Genomic DNA, 19,741 nt, shown 5'->3' with positions numbered 1-19,741 from the left:
AAAATGGTTCCACTGTGACAGAGGACTCCAGCACATTTCGTTACAGTTTTTCAGTGTTGCGAGAAAACTTGCTTATTCGACAGTAGTTTTTCCGCGATGTGGTAATGAAAGCATTGCTCGTGTACAACTGGCACAGAGTAAAACTAGAATTAATCCTTGTGATAAAAAAGGAGAGAAATATTGTTAGGCTGGAACTTCTGATGATACTATTTCTGCTTGTCTCTCCTCTGAAGTTCTGAAAGAATATCTAACACAATGTTCATTTTTAAAACTGACCATACGACAAATTTAGCTTAGCTAAACCGAGAAGAATCGTGGGGTGTATTTGTTCAGAACCATATTATAGAAATTAGGAATCTGATACCTGTCCAAGCATGAAGACACCTGCTAAGTAGAGGATGTTCAGCGCAGCCATGATGAAATTCGATATGGTGGGAGTCCCAGCCAGTTGTATCTTCCACTTCTTAAATGGCCAGTTAGCAATACAGAACTAGATGTCAATGAAGAAAAAGTGATTAAAAAGAAAGCAAGAGCAATCATGTCCTCCATGGTAAATATTCAAGTAACAGAAATGTAGAGTGATCATTTTCCCACCCACAGCAGAAATATCATAGTAGTGGCATGGCTTCCACGTTTCCTCCAAAACATTTCACATGAAAACAAGCTAAAACTTGAGTTATGAAGAATTCAAATAAGCAGAAGTTCTGGTTTTCAAGTTCATGCAGTTAGACTTTTCAAGATGAGAAGTTTCTTATTAAAATCAAAGCATTTAGAGATGAAGAAGAGCTTCTGAGAACAAGAACCAAAGTTGTGGAACTGGTGAAAAGGAGAATTACTTCTCTGTAGTGTCATACTGAAGTTAATCCGTGAACAGCATGGAAAAGCAATGCATGTAGCTTCTCCAATTTTGCTTGGCAGGCTTAGTGAAAGGTTCTTGATTCTTGAAGTTAGAAGTTAGTAAAACGAGTTCTTTCTAAATGTGCAACGTGCAGTGTTACAGATCTAAATCCATGAAAGTTCCCTTCATTCGACTGGCTAGAGAAAGTTACTTAGACAAGAGTCTGTTTTATTTTAAAACTCGATCTCAACATCACTTGATCTCATGAAAATGCTAATAGTTGCATACTCGTTAATAATATCTGCCACAGATTATGCTTGTCCTCTCTACCTAAAATTGAAAGGTTGGATCGCTTTACTTGCACTGTATCTTGAGCGGTTCATTTCGTATTTGTCTAGTCACTAACTACAAATGCTTACACTCAAGCCTTAAGACGATTCATTGTGAGAAGAGACGGGTTTCATTGAGTTGTTTACTATAATAATGGCACAAACTTTGTAGGTACAAATAGTGTGTTTAAAGTATTAGATTAAGTTAAGATATATGAGAACTCAACCACTCGGAAAATCACTTGGAAATTTATCCCATTCACAGCAGCATGATGACAGCAGATGGTAAAAAGCTAAAAAGCTTCTGTGTCAAGTATTAGTAAAGTCCACCATAGATTACGAAGAGCTCAGCACAATCCTGGGAGACTGTGAGTCAATAACAGATGCTAGTTTTAAGTTACATTTAATTGAATAAATAGTTGTTAATATTTAATATTATCATATTTTTCATCTGGAGAACTTAAATTTTATTTCAAGGCATTCATAACATTCTTGTTTATCTGCTGTTATTTGTAAGTCACCATGCTGCGAGACTGAATTTGATTTAATCAGTCAGTTCTCCAGTAAAAAACGTAAAAAGGAATAAGTAATCAAAATGAAGCAGCAATCTCTCTAAATAATTAAAAATGAAACAGGCAGTCCACCTCATAATGAAAACATGGTGCATTTCCACCTTTCTTTTTTTATATTTTAAACATAAAATTAAAAATACAATGTTGTCATACCATGAAAATCATTTTAAGGAAAATGTGCATTTACACAACCATTGAGTGGTTTGAGACAGTTTCTCTCACTTCAGAAGCAATTTTAAAGGGAACAAGAACAGATCATGGTGCACAAACTTTGAAGGTAACAGAGGCCCAATGAATATCAAATGGAGTCAAGTAGTGCTAAGAGACAAAAAAACAGATAACAGATGATACCCAGGAAAAACAGTTACCTGATTTTTCTATGACGGGGAATTCTTCATTCAAGCAATAACATATATTCACTAGCATGTTTTATTTCTTCAAAGATGTGATTTTCATATGGCTCATTTTCATATGAGAGTTGAGTCTCAATGGTGTAAAAGACATATATGCCAAATTTTAGGAAGATTGGATAATACACTCATGTCCAAAATTATCTTTACATACCCAAAAATGATGATATTCAATGAAATATCTAATCAATGTGATCCGTATTTGCAGGGAATGTGTGAAAACCAAGCCTATCCAATCAAAAGTAATCAAACGGTTTGTGATATGCAAATTTAGGCGTTACGTCATCCAAGGGTGAATCAAGCGCTTTGCGCAAACTGAATATTTGAGTGAATTTCTGCAATATAATGTTTGATTTCAGTGTGTAGGGACTCAAAGCGGTTTGTTATGGCTTCGAAGTATCATTTGGAAGAATCTGTAAAGTGGCGAATTATCGGCCGTTTAGAAGCAGGGCAGTCAATCATGGAAACAGCCACATGTCTGAATATTTCAAGACAGACAGTCTCTAAGCTATGGAAACAGTTTCAAAATGATGGAAGTGTTGTAAGGAGGCCTGGACAAGGTCGGAAACGAATGACAACTGCTTCTGAAGATCGGTATCTGGCATTAACTGCCCATCGTAACAGAAAGGCTACTGCTCGCCAGTTAAGTTCAGAGCTTGCAGCCGCCACTGGAACTGTTGCATGACGGCAAACAATATACAGAAGGCTTAATGAAAAAGGCCTTTATGCCAGAAAGCCAAGGGTATGTGTTTTACTGTCTTCACAGAAAAAGAGGGATTGCTTTAATTGGTGTAAAGAACATCAAAACTGGACTGAACATCAGTGGTCCCATGTTCTCTTTACTGATGAGTCGTGGTTTAGTTTAACTGGTGATTCTAAATGTGTTTACATCTGGAGGGAGTCAGGAACACGAAATGATCCCTCGAACATTGTGGAACGTGACCGTTTCGGTTGTGGAGGTGTGATGGTATGGGGTGGAATAATGATCGATGGATGTTTGCCCCTACACGTGTTCAGCAGCGGATCTGTGACAGGCCAGATATATCGGGATGAGGTCTTAGATCCTTATGTAAGACTTTTCAGGGGTGCATATGGACTTGACTTTTTATTTATGGATGATAATGCCCATCCACATCGAGCAAACCTCGTTGATGAATTCCTTGAAAGTGAAGATATTAAGCGAATATCTTGGCCACCAAACTCTCCTGACCTTAACCCGATAGAGAACTTATGGGACTACCTTGGAAGAGCAATTGCATGTATACATCCTCCTCCTAGAGATGTAAATGCTCTGAAGACGGCATTGCTGGAAGAGTGGAGATTAATTCCCCAAACTGTGGTTAACAACGTTATTTCCAGCCTTAAAACACGTTGTGATATGTGTGTACAAGTCAGGGGAGATCATATTCCATATTAAATTCATAAGACTTAATTCTTTTCTGAATCATTCCTTTTTTCCTTAACTCTCTTTGTCACACTTTATTACCATTTTTATTGTTTCATGCTACAATTTTATATCATACGAGGTGATCTTCAATTTTTTCTTTTGCATTTATGTGTTATCATGTTATGTATGATTCCACGAAAATTCATTAAATTATAAGTCATAGTCTCTGAGAAATCCGTGAATTTATGCATGTAAACATAATTTTGGACATGAGTGTATTTAGGGATTGCAAACATTGATAACTCATTATCTCAAACTAGTGAAATTTCTAATATTGAAAAGCTTTGTGCTAATAGACTTCTCAATATTTCTTTCTTTGACTTTGATGTTTCAAAAATTTCCGTATCTCCAGCTACTGCTTATAGAGCTCGGGTGATCAAAAGAAGTAAAATGGCAAAGAAAATAGAAGAATCACTCTTTGAAACTCCTTCTCATTTGGTCTCACATTGGGACAAACTGTTGCCTTCAGTTGCCCATTGAAGTGTCAAAATGTTGGAAGTTAAGAGTTCCGGTTCTAGTGACTGGCAAAGATCTTGAGCATTTGCTTGGCGTACTTATTGCCCTGAAGGCATACAACGTCCTATGTAAAAACTACCCGACATCTAGCACCTGTATGGCCATGTAAACTCCCGGTGCAGCCTCACGAGGCTCCAGCGAGTTGCTTTTTCGAGATAGTGCAGGACGTGGGACATATGCCTGTTTACCTATGTTATACGCCAGGCGTCCCCGTCCTCCGTCACCTGTCACCTGCCCTGAAGGCAGTGGTGAGCAGGTGGCTGAAGTTTTCCAGGACGTGGATCAATACGGGCTATGTGACAATATCATCAGTATGTCTTTTGATACTACAGCATCTAATACAAAACTAATCCAAGAGCGCATGAATCAGAATTGAAAGGGAATTCTGATGAACATTGTTGTGGTTGGTTTGCCATCATTACACCCATGAACTAATATTGAAAGGAGTGTTTGTCACTTGAGACAAGTAGTCCTGACGTCCACATTTTTCAGAAGTTCCACTTGATAAGAAGTCATATACGACAATGCTGGATGAAGAAAGCCTCGCTCAAAGCTACTAGAAGAACAGTGAGTGAAAATGTTTTACTACATCGAAAATGTCCTAAAAGACAGAAGTCATCCAAAATAAGACTATTAACTAAAAAGTTATTACAACTGTCACTCCTGTATCTAGGAGGTTGGTCTCAAAACGACTTCAGTTTCAGGATCCCATGGGCTCTGCAACAAGCACGGTGAATGGCAAAGGCAATATATACACTTAAAATTGCCCGCTTCATTATGCAGTTTAGTATTTCTAAATGAGAATTGAAGGGACTGAAATAGGTTCCACATTTTTTTAGCCTCATATATGTTTGCTTTTGGCATGAGGAAACTGCAAGTTGATAGCCTTCGAAGAATGATTTGGATATATTACAGCTTTTCAACACTTACTCAGATGCTATCTTTAAAAAAAAAAAAAAAAAAAAAAAATTGCTTTCGCAGTTGCTAAGAGACCCCTCTGTTATCTGTCAGAAACAAACAACATAGGATTGACTTTTTTGAGTGAACGTATTACTCAGTCTGATAAGGAAAATATGACTAAAAATTTAGATACCAAACCTGCAAAGAAAAAGAATATAAATTATTACAGGGTTAAAAAATATAGTTTTTGAAGGAAATGACCTGAGCTATTTCATTAGTAATAAAACAAAGATGTTCTTTGAATTGTTTGGAATCCATGACGTGACAGAATACTGTAGTGATTCTCTAAGAAGCCACATGAAAGCTCTTAAGCTGGTCAATGACACCACAAAAAGAAGTGCTCTCATAAAAATGCTAAATGAATTGGTCAGGGATGAACAACAGAAACAATTCTTATTGAAGGTAATTCAGCATCACAGAAAAGTTTTTGCCAAGCGAACAAAAGAAGGATTGTGTCATTCAAAATTGGCATGTTTTGGTCTATCATACTGCCCACCTTAGTGGCTAGTTTTAATATTATTTTGTGATTTTTAGTTTTACCAATAAAAATAATTAACATTGAAAAATCATATTTTTTGCCTATTTCTACAAAACTGATAAAAATTATAAATATTATCCAATCTTGTTGAAATTTGGTATATATATACAGTAGAATTCCAGAAATCCGCAAAGCTTGGGACCAGAGGTTGTGCGGATTTTTGGATTTTGCTGATTTCAGGACAGAAAAGATAAAGCATAATATTTGGACTAAAAGTGCAAAATGAATAAGGTGTATTAGATACATTTAATTAAATTATTATATACATTATTGCAATAGTTTATTATATGCATTAAATTATTATTACATATATAAATTGATTATATTATTCATTGCATTACATGTACACAGCATCGAGGTTTGCCGATTTCACCTCATGCAAAGATTTCCGGTTTCGGATTTCGGTGTTAAGCACCTGCTTCCATGTTTTGCAGAATTTGCACTTTTTGCGTTACCGTCAATGCAACGTGTTTACATTTTTCAATGTTGCAAGCAGTAAAATCATGAGTGTGTTTCTTATCTGTCATTGTATTAAAAAGGGCTGAAATTAAAAGTATTCTTAATTTATCCACAAATTATCCAGATAAAAAAAGGCAGCACTAATCAATCTCATGAAATGAAATAACAAAGCTCAGAAAATACAACGTGAATCGTGAACTTGAACAAACAGTTGAGTGAATCGTCTGCTTTTTTACCTCGATGCAGATTAGAGGGAAAAAAACTTATCTTATTTATTTTATCTTATTTTTTTTAAACTTTTTTATATCAATAATTTGGTATTTCCGTTTTGACTCATTATTATTCGGTAATTATGACGTCATTATAAGTAAGTATTTTTTCCTTTGATATTTCGTACTCAATGTTGTGGTTTCTCGAACCTATAAACTGAATGTTTATATTCCGAGGGGCAATGCGGATTTCAGGTAGCCCATATATTTCACTGTGATAGTGACATCAGTAATCTGAGATAGCCAATTCGTAACAATGATCTCCAGGCATCATTTGCCTGCAGAACTACGATAGAAAGCCATTGGGAGACTAGAGGCAGGTCAGACAGAAGTGGCCAGATGGCTAAATGTGAGTCCTTCTATGGTTCATACACTTTGGAGGTAATTTCAAATCACAGATTCGGTACCTAGGAGGTTCAGCCAAGGACGGCTAACTGCTATGATGAGCGCCGATGACCGATATTTGACATTATGTGCACTCAGGAATAGAACCGCTACTCCGACTCTTCTTAGATCCTCCCTTGCTGCAGCCACCGGGAGGTTGATGTCAGTGTCAACTGTGCATAGAAGACTTCACAAAGGTGGTCTGTATGCGAGGCGAACAACCATTTGCGTGCCGCTTAAGTCACGCCATAGGAGTGACCATTTGCAATGAACACAACAACATGTCCACTGGACGCCTGAGCAATGGAGGGCTATTCTCTTTACGGATGAGTCCAGGTTTAGTCTAGAATGCGATAGTAGCCGTTATTTGATATGGAGAGAACCTGGAACCTGTTATCATCCATCAAACATCCGTGAAAGAGATGCATACGGAAGAGGCAGTGTCTGTCTTTGGGGTGGCATCCCTTTGGGTGGATGGACAGACCTTCATGCTTTTCCTAGGTGAACAGTGAATGCTCATGTTTATAGAGATGACATCCTTGATGCCCATATGCCGGGGCAATAGGTGATGCTTTCCTGTTACAGGACGACAAATGAAAGACCACACAGGGCTCGCATCGTATAGGATTATCTTTAACAGGAAACAATTATGCGCATGGAGCGGCCAACTCGATCCCAGGACTTGAATCCTATTGAGCACATTTGGGATGCTTTAGGGAGACGTCTAGCTGCTCTCAATCTAGCTGGCCCCTTAGACCCTCGTCGCGCTTGCAACTGCTTTGCAAGAGCAATGGCTCTCGCTTTCTATGGAACTGATAGACCGCATAATTGAAAGCATCACACATCGCTGAATGTGCTGTATTGCTTCTAGAGGCAATTATATTCCATATTGAAGGTACTTTTCCTATAGCAAACTGACACCTTCGATTTGTTCATTTTATACATGTGCTAATTTCTATACTACCATAATTATCTGGTAATTTCTTTTTATGTTATTTGATACCTTACTATGTGTTGTATATTGTGGGTAACTTTCATTAAATTCTACATGTAACTTTTTCAGTAATCGTGATTTTTGTGATTTTTTCTTTATTTATGATAACCAGTGTATATACATCTTTTAGATCACTGAGACTTGGAGAGTAAGCAAAGTCTGCCAAATTTTACATTTTATTTTTGCCTTACAAAATGAGACCCCTAATATTCCCCTTTGTGCAAATAAGGTAAAATTAAATCAAATTTTCATATGTTTTATGGTTAATGTTGTATTTATATTTTATATTTTTTGTCTTGGATTTAATGCTTTCCAGTGATTTTCTTGTTATAAACTTGTGCACAAGGTACTATTGCAAAGTTTAAATAAATAATCACTGTGGACCAAGAATGAATTACTCCATTTTTCACAAATATCATGGGGAAAATAGTTTGCAAACATTTTGGATGACAAATGGATTTTAGGATTGAATTCTATTCGTGAACTGAGGTTTAACTGTACTCGAGAATTGTGTCCTTTCAGTAGCTGCTTCCACTTTCATGTAATAATGCACAGCACTTGAAATTAGCATACAGAATAACTATTTTCTCTAGCAAAACATTTTTACTTGCCACTTATTCAAACTATTGGTTGTGACTCCACTTAGAGTTGCAAAATTTATGGTGGGGTCTCAAGATGGGTAAAATGTCTTAAAAATCAGAATTGATGGTATATAACACAAGGTGAATGCACAAGGTTGGGGGTTGCATTGCCACAGTTTGAATTTCACCAATTTAAAGCATTTTTATAACTGGAAATATATATCTACAGTAAGCAACTGTGAAAATAAAGGCCCAGTAAGGACTCTACAAACACAGTGCCATATACTATGTAGGTACAAAGTTTTATATGAGGGTAGATCCAAAAAGAAGGTTACAAGGGTAATAAAAATTATTTAGTAACAATAGACAAAAAGTAGAAGAGGGAATTAAGAGACATACTTTGGTATAATTTTTCCACGTAATCATCAAATCTATTTAGGCATTTATCTGCTTGTAGGACCAACTTGTTTAACCTGGCTTGGTAGAAATCACGTCCCTGTCCATTGAGCCAGTTCTTGGTAGCTGTTTTCACATCACTGCCTGAAGAGAACAACATCCCAAATAAATGTTCCTTCAATTTCAAAAAAAGCAAATAGTCACTGGGAACTAAATTTGGGCTATATGGAGGGACTCTAGACTTTCCGTGTAAACTTTTGCAGCAATTCTTGAATTTAGCGAACAGTATAGAGCCAGATATGGTTATGCAAGAGGAAGACACCATCAACTCAATATGCTAGAGCACTTGTGTATCATAACCTAGTCAAAGTGGCGCAATAACGACCAGCAGTAACAGTATGGCTACGGACCAGATCTTGATCAGAATAACAAATCACGCCTCACACCTCCAAGCGAGACCACTTTTATGACTTGCCATTTCAATTGCTCTGACACTACTTACCCACACAACTACTGCTAGAAAACTAGTATCATCAGTCTAAACTCTGTGATAAAGTATTCCCTCCACAATAATTACTTTTCAAATGCTGGTGCTTGTAACAATTTTTTTTTTTGGGGGGGGAAATCCATCTATGTAGCTCAGAACACATTAAAATCATTATCTGCAGAAAAACATATCACTAATTTTTCTTTTAATTATACCCGCATACATTGATTCATTTGTAAAACTTCTAAATGTCATCTAGATGTCATGATGAATGCAAAATTTCCAAACAACTGGAAAATGATTATTTTATAAAATAAATTGTGTTATTTACAAATCTATAATAGCATTCTATTAATGAAATAATGTTTCAGAATTCTTGCATTTACTTTTTAATAGACAAGAATAAACACCATTTATGACAACAGAGAAAATTATGCTGATTACTTAAACTTTGGAACAAATATTCTCATAAAAAAATCAAAGAAGTCCTAAAAAGGATAATTTCACTCAATTTCATTAGAGAATATATATACTTACATCAGCATTGTTCAATGATATGAATAAAATAAATTTGGTTTTAATTTATTTCTTCGGAAGTTTTCTTTTGACTAGAATTCATCTACTTTACAAGCTTCAGACCATATTTAAGAATATTAAGTAAAGAGTTCCTCACATTTGAAAATAAATTGCAGATTTTAAAGCTGCTAAAGCAGCATGACCTAAAATGTTATGTATGATTCTTATAATTCAGTTTTTTTGCTGTAAATTTCATTCTCATTCAGTCTTGCAGGTGTAATACTGCTATAAAGAATTTTCAACTCTTTGAAAAGCATCTCTTTTAATTCTGGATCTATAAGAGGAAACAAAGGATAATTCATAACTCCTGCAGGATCATAATGTGTCAGAAGCGCTGCAAGAGAAAGCTGAATCTCTTTAGTTTGAAAATCTTCAAGACATATAGGCTTCAATGAATTCATGGCTTCAACAACTTTTTGATGAGTATCAAAGTCTGCTAAATCCAGTAGATGTGGAATAAGATTACAGATATGATACTTCTTAATTTCATTATGAAATAACCTGCAAGATGAAAAGAAAAACTGAAATGTACTAAAAAGCTTAAAATGCTTTTCTTCTACTTTGCGATAACACAAATAAGAATAAAATGTTAATTTGGCCACAATGCATTCATTTAAATTGTCATATAAATCCATAAATAAGCAACAATACAAATTTAAATTATAAAACAAAATGTACAATAGATTTTTAGATAATACCAAAATCTACTTAAAATTATTAAATTCAGCAAAAATGCATTTTAAACTTTACTGTAAAAAAAAGAATTTATCTGAACTGATGCCCTCCTCCCCAAAAAGCTTTTATCCGTATCTCCCAAAAAGCTTTATTCATTATCAGCAAGACTTCACCATAATTCATTATTAGTGAGACATCGCCAAGAAAGCAATGATTTTAACAACTAATTTTTGGTCGCCAAACACGCCAAACTTGGTAACGATTTAGTTATTTTTTTTTATTTGTAAAACTGTAATTCAACCCTATATGTAGTTATGGTACACTGAGAGAGCTGGATTAGTAACTGTAACTGTATCTGGCCCTTAGATTTAACTGTATATGCTTTCATGTAATTTCGAGAAACAGAAGTTTGAAATGCTAGTAAAGAGTCTAGCTAGTCCTAGAAAGAATGCTGCTAGTCTTGTTATGACAAAAGTATCTGTTTTTACATAAACAAGTTTTAAATTATAATGACATGACTTTCTACATTTTCTTTGTCAATAAGGCACTTTACTGGATAGCAATAATCTTGACAAAATTAATATCTTTTTCAGTGAAATAATTATGCTGCTTGCTTTTCTTCAAACTAGCTACAGTTTAACATTCAATAGTCTACTTCCTTCATATTTTTAGCAAGAATTTCTGAATGTGCTGTTTATGTTTTGATAGCACTATATGTTAGAAACTGCTATTGGGTCTTGCTTGCACAGGTTAACAGATATTTCTGCTTATCGGTTCTCATTTTATCATTTATTTTTCTGCTGTACGGTTTCAGCAAAGCAAAGAGGAGATGTAAAACATTAAAAACTGTGTACTGTCCTCACACAGAAGGAGGAAATGCTAAAAAAAATTGACAGTGGCATGCCTGTGTAAGCCATATGACACTAATTGTTCAACAGTGTATGACATTAAATACATAAGTAAAAACTGCTACAGTTCTTTTTTGACAGTGGGTAAGAAATACAAATAGAGGATGTGGAAGAAGTCGGTCAGGAAAGTGTTTAATGAAATGCTAATTTTGTGTGCTTACATGAGTTACATGTGTTTGTAACACGAAAAGTCTGAAGAGAATGAAGCTCTGCATAAAAATAAGGTTACAGGGTCAAGTCTATTTAACATTAAAGCGAAAGGGTATCTCACCAAATTGGCTAGATATCGCCAAGAAGGGGATGGTTTTAGCACCTAATTTTTGTCACCAAAGATGCCAAACATGATAACAATTTGGTGACATTTTGGTTTTGCATAACTATAATTGGCAATGTAATTAACCCCTGTATGTAAATGTAACCATATCCTGTTCTTATACTTAACTTCAAATCTTTATGCCATCCAGCAATTTTGAGAAATAGAGGGTATTGGAAATATCTTGGCCCAGGAGGAAACAGCATATCAGATCGCAGAGAGCATCAAGTTCTTAGTTTTTTAGTTGAGCTAACTTTGAAGTGTTGAGTGATATCATGTGAGTTTTGATCTTTGGATATGCTGTGCATTGCATTGTGTTTAATATTATTTATAGTTTGCAGTGATAACTTTGGACTGTGCTCTGTCCTACTGAGAAGAACTGGATGAGTACTTTTGCAGTAAGTTTAAGAACAGTGAAGAGTTGTTTTTGCGAAAATAAATTTTAACAAGCTATCATTAGTTTTGTGTGCATTCAATCCACAATGAACCTGAATGCAAGTCCGAGTAATATGTGTATCTATTGAGTATCTGAGATACTTGCTATTATTTTTACTTTTTAGTTCTGAGTGATTTCACTGCTTCCCCATTTTTGTTCAGGGACTTTGGCTTGACTAGTGAAGGGCTATCTCAATGGGTCTAAAACTAGTCTCTTAATGTTGTCCCAATGTGAATTCCAGGATACTGGGATGACAACATCCTCTCTGGATCAAACAGCTTCACCAGCTGATCAAAACATGTACTGCAGTGTCTCAGCAAAGGACTGTGCAAAAGAGGTGCGAATAATAAGTGATGGACTATAAGATCAGCTAAAAACAGATCAAATAATATATTTAAGATTGTGGCTCAAGAAATTAGACATCAGTTTTTACTTATGATGAACTTATAATTGATCATTATCTTGACCACAGTAAGGTAATAAAGAAAAGTAAATATATTGAAATTGATGATAACTCTTTCTAAAGGAGTAATAAAAAATTACAGAAAGGATGCTATTACCAATAGCAACACATGACTGCCAAGCCCCGTGGGGAAAATTTTTAATTTACTAAAAAGTGAGAAAAATACAGTAAGTAGTATCTCTTAAACATCTTACAACAGAATATGCAAAACTGTACAATAATTTATTTATACTGATTTGTATTACCATATACTAAATACATATAATGCAGAAAGAAACAATAAAATAATTGACACTTTGATAAATAATAAAAACATAACATGAAAATTAACAGTTCCTAATATCCCTCCCCAATTTAAAATATATTTATTACACAAAAAAATAACTTAAAATGTTCTTTCAAATACCTGTATAAAAATGTTCTATCATCATCCTGATCCTTGGAATTTTTAGAATACTGTTTCATCATTTCCTGCAATATTCAAGATGCGATTAGTATGTTGAGTAGTAAGTATTATAAATTAAGTAAGTGTTATAAATTTTATACATTACATCTGACATTAAAGTAAAACTTCATTAATAATCATAAAAAACATTCATAACATAAATATATATATTAAAAGAAAAAGAACATATGTTATACACATGTTGAACTTTAAAAAAAAAATGACAGAATGAAGAGAGAGGTTCATTAGACATTCTCCTACAGTATTGAAATGAAAAGTACTTATAGTGGGATAAAAAAATCACTTTAATGCATAAGAAGCAATTTAATTTTACCTTTCAAGAATTATACATGAACTATGACCATATCCATAATCATAAAAATTTAGCATAAGACCAAAATTTTTTGCAATAAATAATTATTAAGATTTATTTAAAAAGGGAAATTTTGAATGAAAATAAAATATTTTTTATACCCATTTCTAAAAGTAGCTAATACATGACCCAAAATACTAGGGATAGCAAAACTTCATAATGATACAAGATGCATGGTAGAATTCACGAAAGTTTAAGAGCCTCAACTAGATTTTCCAAAGTTTAAATCCATAATTACACTATTTTAAAAATAATGAGACAGGTTATGAATAGAAAGAAATGTCTGAAGTAAACTAAAAAGAATTTTGCATTTTTATTTAATTAATATGCATATTTTTTATTTAATTAGTGTGGTTATACATAAATAGAAATAAATAATTCTTACTTTTTCTGCTTTATATTCAAGAAAGTATGGTCCAACAAAATATAAATTTGAAATTATTGTTCTATGCAAATGAGTGTTGTTCTTTTCAAGCAGAAAACAAACCCCCCTTTTTATGGTTTCCTATTTATCTACCTCCATTTATGTAGCATATGCACTGGGTCTTCATGAATGCAATAATATAAAAAGTTTTTCATTGGAGTAAAAAATAAATCACTAATTTTAAGAACATAAAGTGATTTTTCTTTATTTTTAACTCATACGCAATCCTTTAGAAGGAATAAAATAAATAATTATTAAGATTTATTTAAAAGGGGAAATTTTGAATGAAAATAAAATAAAAATAATATAATAATATAAAAAGTTTTTCACTGGAGTAAAAAATAAATCACTAATTTTAAGAACATAAAGTGATTTTTCTTTATTTTTAACTCATATGCAATCCTTTAGAAGGAATAAAATAAATGATACAGAACAGCAGGCCCTGCAGAGAAACTGTTATTAAAGCAAGAAAATTATTTTAAAATACATTATCAGACTTCATTTACATTTTTACAAAACATTTAATAATTTTGTTTTTCGCACATAATCAACACGAGGACAACATTCTGACATCAAATCAAATTTTGAATCATTGAACTGATTCAGTACGTGCGAGCTACATACAAATAAAATTTTGGACTTTTAGTTCAAAATAATGAGTTCTCAAATCCTACAAATCTTCAGAAATATTTTTAATTCAAAACCTTGAATCTTACAGCCTTTTCCATTATTTGGATCCTAACTTAAGAAATTCTGAAACATTTTAATTCAGAACTTTGGAATGACTAGTTTTATTTATATCTAGTAAAGAAAAATCCATTAAAAAAGAATATGATTGCAATTTCAGTGTTATCTGAATCTACAATGTCATTCATGACAGTCATGAATTCTAGACTGTTTCAGCAATTCCAACGAAACCTGTCAGTTTTCTAAGTAGTCAGTATGCTGCATTTTATTGAAAACACTCAAAATTGTCTTCCAAATCATTTCAATAATCCTGGACATACATAACCTACTACAAATCCTAATTTCTGAGATACACAGTAGTTGAAAATGAATGGTTCAGAAAGTAAATATACTTGTAACTACTATAATGAATTTATTCCACAAATACAGATATGATATAAAAGTTTAACTCTCCAAATTTCTATGGACTTGCACAAGTGATTGATGTGGAGATTTTTTGTGATATGACAGACATCTACCTGAGAGTTTCGTTCCTGTGTTCTTGCTATGCAAGTGCTAACATAGCTTGATTGAGTCGACTGCCTTGCTGAGCGCTGCTTTAACTGCTAAAAGTAGTTGGCGTAAAAACATCTCTTTCACATATCCCTAAGAATATAATCACAAGGCTGTGCTAAGAAAATAGACCTAAAGACAGTGCATTTGGTAAAGTACATAAAATGTTTACTTTCAGAGAATCCCATACACGTTCCACCGTGACAGGTGGGTTTTCCGTGCTCCAAATATCAAATTATACGTGTTAATTTTGCCACCTAAATGAAACGTGATTTATCAGTGAACATGAATCTGGCCATGAAATCACCCACTCACAGACCTATGCTGAACTCTCTCCATTTCAATTGGTAGTTTTTAGCAACTGTGCTGTGTCAAATTTATAAGGCTTAAATTGCAAAAGCTTGTGCCATACACAGTTTAGCTTATAGTACGTTTACTTCTCTGATGGCATGATGCACTGATTTGTTTGTTTTATGGGTATTGTATAAATGGTTTTATGGGTATTGTATAAATGGTTTCTGATTTGTTTTATGGGTATTGTATAAATGGTTTCTGCCATTTCATTATTGACCCATGTGCCTGTTGTTGAGCTGGATTTTATGTTTCCCTTTCCTTTCATAAGCAACCCTTCTCTTTAAGCTGTTTGATCCAATTTGATATGTCGTGACAATGTGGTGCTTACTAAAGCTGGTCCAGAAGTGCTTCAGAAGAATGGTTACTGATAGAGTTCTTGCATGTTTTAGCATGCAATGAATTTTTCTATCACTGAAGCTCCATTTTGAATATCAACACCAGTAGTGAGTTTTCTGGTGTTGCCAAATGAAAGTCAGGATTAACAATTTCATATCATACCAGTATTTATTAAGTCAAAGGTTTTTTTTTTTTTTTTTTTTTTTTAACTATGTACCTTGAACTATTCTGTAAATTTGTCATATTATATTGAGAAAGAAAACCTTTAGCTTCACCAATTTACCTATAAACTTTGCAAATGTTTACCTGTATGTTTATAACAAATATAAAAGCATTTTAAAACTACACCCTTAATTTTTTTCATTAAATGCAGATTTGAAATTTTGCTTTATTTTCAGATTCTTAACACATTAATTAATTTAATTAGTTTTTAACCTCTATTACTATTATTTAAAAGATTTGAGCAATTTAAAAGAATCTTTTCAAGACAAATTTAGAATTTAGTCTACTTCTAGGTTGTTTTTTTTTTAATGGAAGATAAAAATCTATACTTATTTATAGTGCTGTTCAGCAAGGTAACTGAACATTATCGGCATATAGTAATGCCAATGTTTGCAGGTCATTTAAAAGACAATGCATGAAATAGCAGTACTGCAAAATGAGAAGTGCGATTATAATGTAATTTACATCTTGTCCTCTATTCACTTCTTCATAAAAACTTCCAATTTATTAAAAAAAAAAAAAAAAAAAAAGAAGTTTTAAGAACTAACTGAGACTGGAAGGCAGAATACATGGGGCAATAAATTACATAAAGGAAAATTCCTTCTTATATTCCCACCAGAGTTTTCTTGCAGAAGATGCAATTTAAATAGATGTATGAATCAAAATATTATACATCACAGATATTTTCTGACGTATTATGAAGATACAGTATGCAGTATAGTATATATGCTGTGTAACACATCAGATGCAGAGGCTATTAATATTATTTTGGAATTCACCTCATTTAAAACAAGCACTACAAGATGCTCAGAGATTAAGACCAAAGATAATGAAATTTATGGTGGCATGAAAGCCCGGGCAACTGGTGTGGTTGCACAAGAATTAAGGGGTGAAATAATCTGGCGGTAACGAGCAGCAAGAAGCCTGAAGCCAGCAATTGACAAACGTGATATTTGTAGCATGCTAAGAAGCTCGTTGAGCAATATTTGAAAAAATGTCACAAAATACAGCAGTTTCACCAGTGTCTGTATAACCATATTTTTACAGAAGCTGTGTAGAAGAGAAAACTCTGAATCCAGCTTGTCTTTCATTGCTTGATGCAACATTCTTGAAACAAAGACATTCTGACATCAATTATTCTGACATGATGATGAGAAATTTTTATCTCAAATTACAGCAACTGACAAAACAATAGATTGAAGACTTTGAACCAGAATTGAAATCATTATCAATCCAGTGGTCCATTCTTCCCGCAACTGCACAAATTTCAGCTTGCTTAAATATAGGGGCATAAATGATGATGATAATCTTTGCCTAAGATTACCTTGAACTTATCACATGCATAAATAATATGGTGGATTTGACCAATGAACTGAGGAGTGTGAATGGGTTCTGATTCCATTTAAATTCTTTGACTGAGCAGTCACAACATAGCAGCCTACGCTATGATGGAAATTTTGAAATTTTTGCTATCCAGAGAAAGAGGCAGTAGTAAATCTTATGAGCCTGGAGCTATACAGTTAATGCACCTTTCATGAAATGAAATTTTGACCTTTATCTGTTTGCTTTGTTTGAGTATAAATGCCCTCTAAGTTCTGTCCTGAGTTGGTCAGAGTACTACATCACTAGAGTTTTTGTTTCTAGAGCTTATTTCCATCAAGAAATCATCTGTTCTAGAATATAACCCAAAGCAGAAGTACCACAGTAGATCTGAAAAGTCTTTCAACAAATTTTAGAAACATCAGCAAAACTGGGCCATGCATATACCCCTATATGCACTCGAAAAAAGGCACATGACAAAATGGTAAAAATCAGATGGAAAGTTAAGAGTAACATAAATCAATACAGAATCAGTAAAGCAAACAATGAATCAGGAAAAATTATGTACTATTACAAAAACAAAACACACTGGAAGAATTAGAAAAAATATATACCATATAAATCATGTATAAAAATTTATTGCTATCTGCACATGCACTTCTACTAAAAATATCTTTATTAAATAAGAAAAAAGCTTCTCAACAGGGGGTGGATTCAGTGCGAACCTCAGATGTATATCCAGCAACAATGTATGGCATACATCATAAATTGAGAAGCGTGAAAAAACATTTTTGATTTCTCTGATGATTTTGAACAGAAGGTCCTGACATGTTTTCTCAATTTTTGTTCTACAAAGTTCCTAAACATAACTTTTCATGATTGTTCCTGAAGTTGGCAGTTTGGGTTCTGAGTGATTTTTCAAACTTAATTTTATCAGATGTAGCTACTGATTTACCATCTAATTTCAGGTTGATGTTCCACTCAGCAGAATTCTCCAATTCCTTTGCAGAATTTTTCATAGTTGAATCTGGGATAACTTCTACCCTTGCATCAGAACCAGCCACATGAGACACCTTGGTCTTCTTCATATGTTTTTTCCTTTATATTGAGTGGATCTTTTGGGCACTTTTGGCAAAGTTTGGCACTTGGCCTTAATTGTAATAGCACACATCTAAGGTTTTTTATCTACTTTGGTTCACATTCTGAGCTTTGGTGGCCACTAACACACTTTAAGATGCCTTCGCATAAACTTGCATTCATCCAAGGAGTGAGAGAAATACTGGCAGTTGCAACACTAAGTCACACCATTCTTGAATTTATAGCTATTTAGAAACACATCAGAACACATAAAATTTTTATTTCACAGATGAGCTCACTTCTGGACTCATTTACTAAATGAACCTGGAAAAGACGCACTGGTACTCAAGTTTGGAATCTTAACATAAGGCAAACATCAATTATGTTAAACCCCTCTGCAATTCATTCTTCTTTAATTTCTTCAAGAAGAGTCTCATGGAATTCCTCTTAGTGCTACTTTATTGGCTCTACTAAATTGCTATGGACAAGTGTTGGATAGCATTTGATTCTAAGTAATAAGTGATTTCTCTTATGATTATAGCACACACAGGCAATATTTTCGAAAATTCTCCAGAGATGTGTATAAAGAAAAATGCATCAGTGTCATCACAAAGTTTCCTTACAAGATCACTGAACTTCAGCGAAGATGAGTATTATACATTTACCCAAGCCAGGTTTTGTGAACTACTAGCCAAAAACAGTTCCAGCAATCATTTCAACATTATTACAATTCTCAACATTAAAATTTAAATCACTTATAAGAGTGGCATCTAATACAGAAAATTTATTTACAGTATAGTATTAATATCAACATAACTTTTCATAAGACAATTTTACATAATAAGATGAAACCATCCTTGCTCGATTCTTCTCTTGGATTTGCATGAACCACACTTACTTAACTGACCGGCAATTTTTGGAGGGGTTACTTAACAGGAATATTCCAAGCAACAACATTTACGATCACATTTGAATTCTCAATATTTGGGTTACCAGTATTACACTTTGCAATATTAGGAACAATACAGAGGGTGTTTACACATTTTTGTAACGATTTCGATTTTTTCCATGAATTTAAATATTAGTTTTAAAATACAAACGTGACTGTCTTCAAATTAGAATAAGGTTTAATTATTGTCTACAACAGGGATGTCAAACTCATAGGTACACTTGGGCCAAACAAACAAGGTTTAACTTTAGGCGGGCCGCAAAAAAAAAAATCAATATTCATAGAAACGTAGATTTATTTTGAATAATACAATAATAAACATATATATATTTATTTATATAGAAAAGAACAAGAAAAATTTAATGTTTACGTCCTGATACTTGACATCTCTTCTCTGCTATTAACTTTCCTATTTCGGGAGAAATTTTGTTTGCAGTGATAACTTTTGATG

At 33.6% G+C, this 19,741-nt stretch overlaps 1 protein-coding gene across 4 annotated transcripts in view; it reads right to left on the bottom strand.

Annotated features, from left to right (window-relative positions):
* Positions 1-9,553: 9,553 nt before the first annotated feature.
* Sil1 (Sil1 nucleotide exchange factor) overlaps positions 9,554-19,741 on the bottom strand; it is an 81,631-nt gene continuing 71,443 nt past the window's right edge. For all 4 annotated transcript variants that reach the window (XM_085814636.1, XM_085814638.1, XM_085814648.1 and 1 more), the window contains 2 exons: positions 12,958-13,022; positions 9,554-10,257 (listed from right to left, as the gene is read on the bottom strand). In XM_085814636.1, the coding sequence (XP_085670762.1) occupies positions 9,921-10,257; positions 12,958-13,022 (402 nt within the window). In that variant the 3' untranslated portion in view covers positions 9,554-9,920. The remainder of the gene's footprint in view (positions 10,258-12,957; positions 13,023-19,741) is intronic.

The sequence above is a fragment of the Stegodyphus dumicola genome, chromosome 1 (assembly GCF_044657685.1).
Source record: "Stegodyphus dumicola isolate Sdum_Otavi_A_Nest chromosome 1, ASM4465768v1".
Taxonomy (NCBI): domain Eukaryota; kingdom Metazoa; phylum Arthropoda; class Arachnida; order Araneae; family Eresidae; genus Stegodyphus; species Stegodyphus dumicola.
The sequence above is the reverse complement of the archived record's forward strand: the minus strand, read 5'-3'. Positions and strand labels throughout refer to the sequence as shown.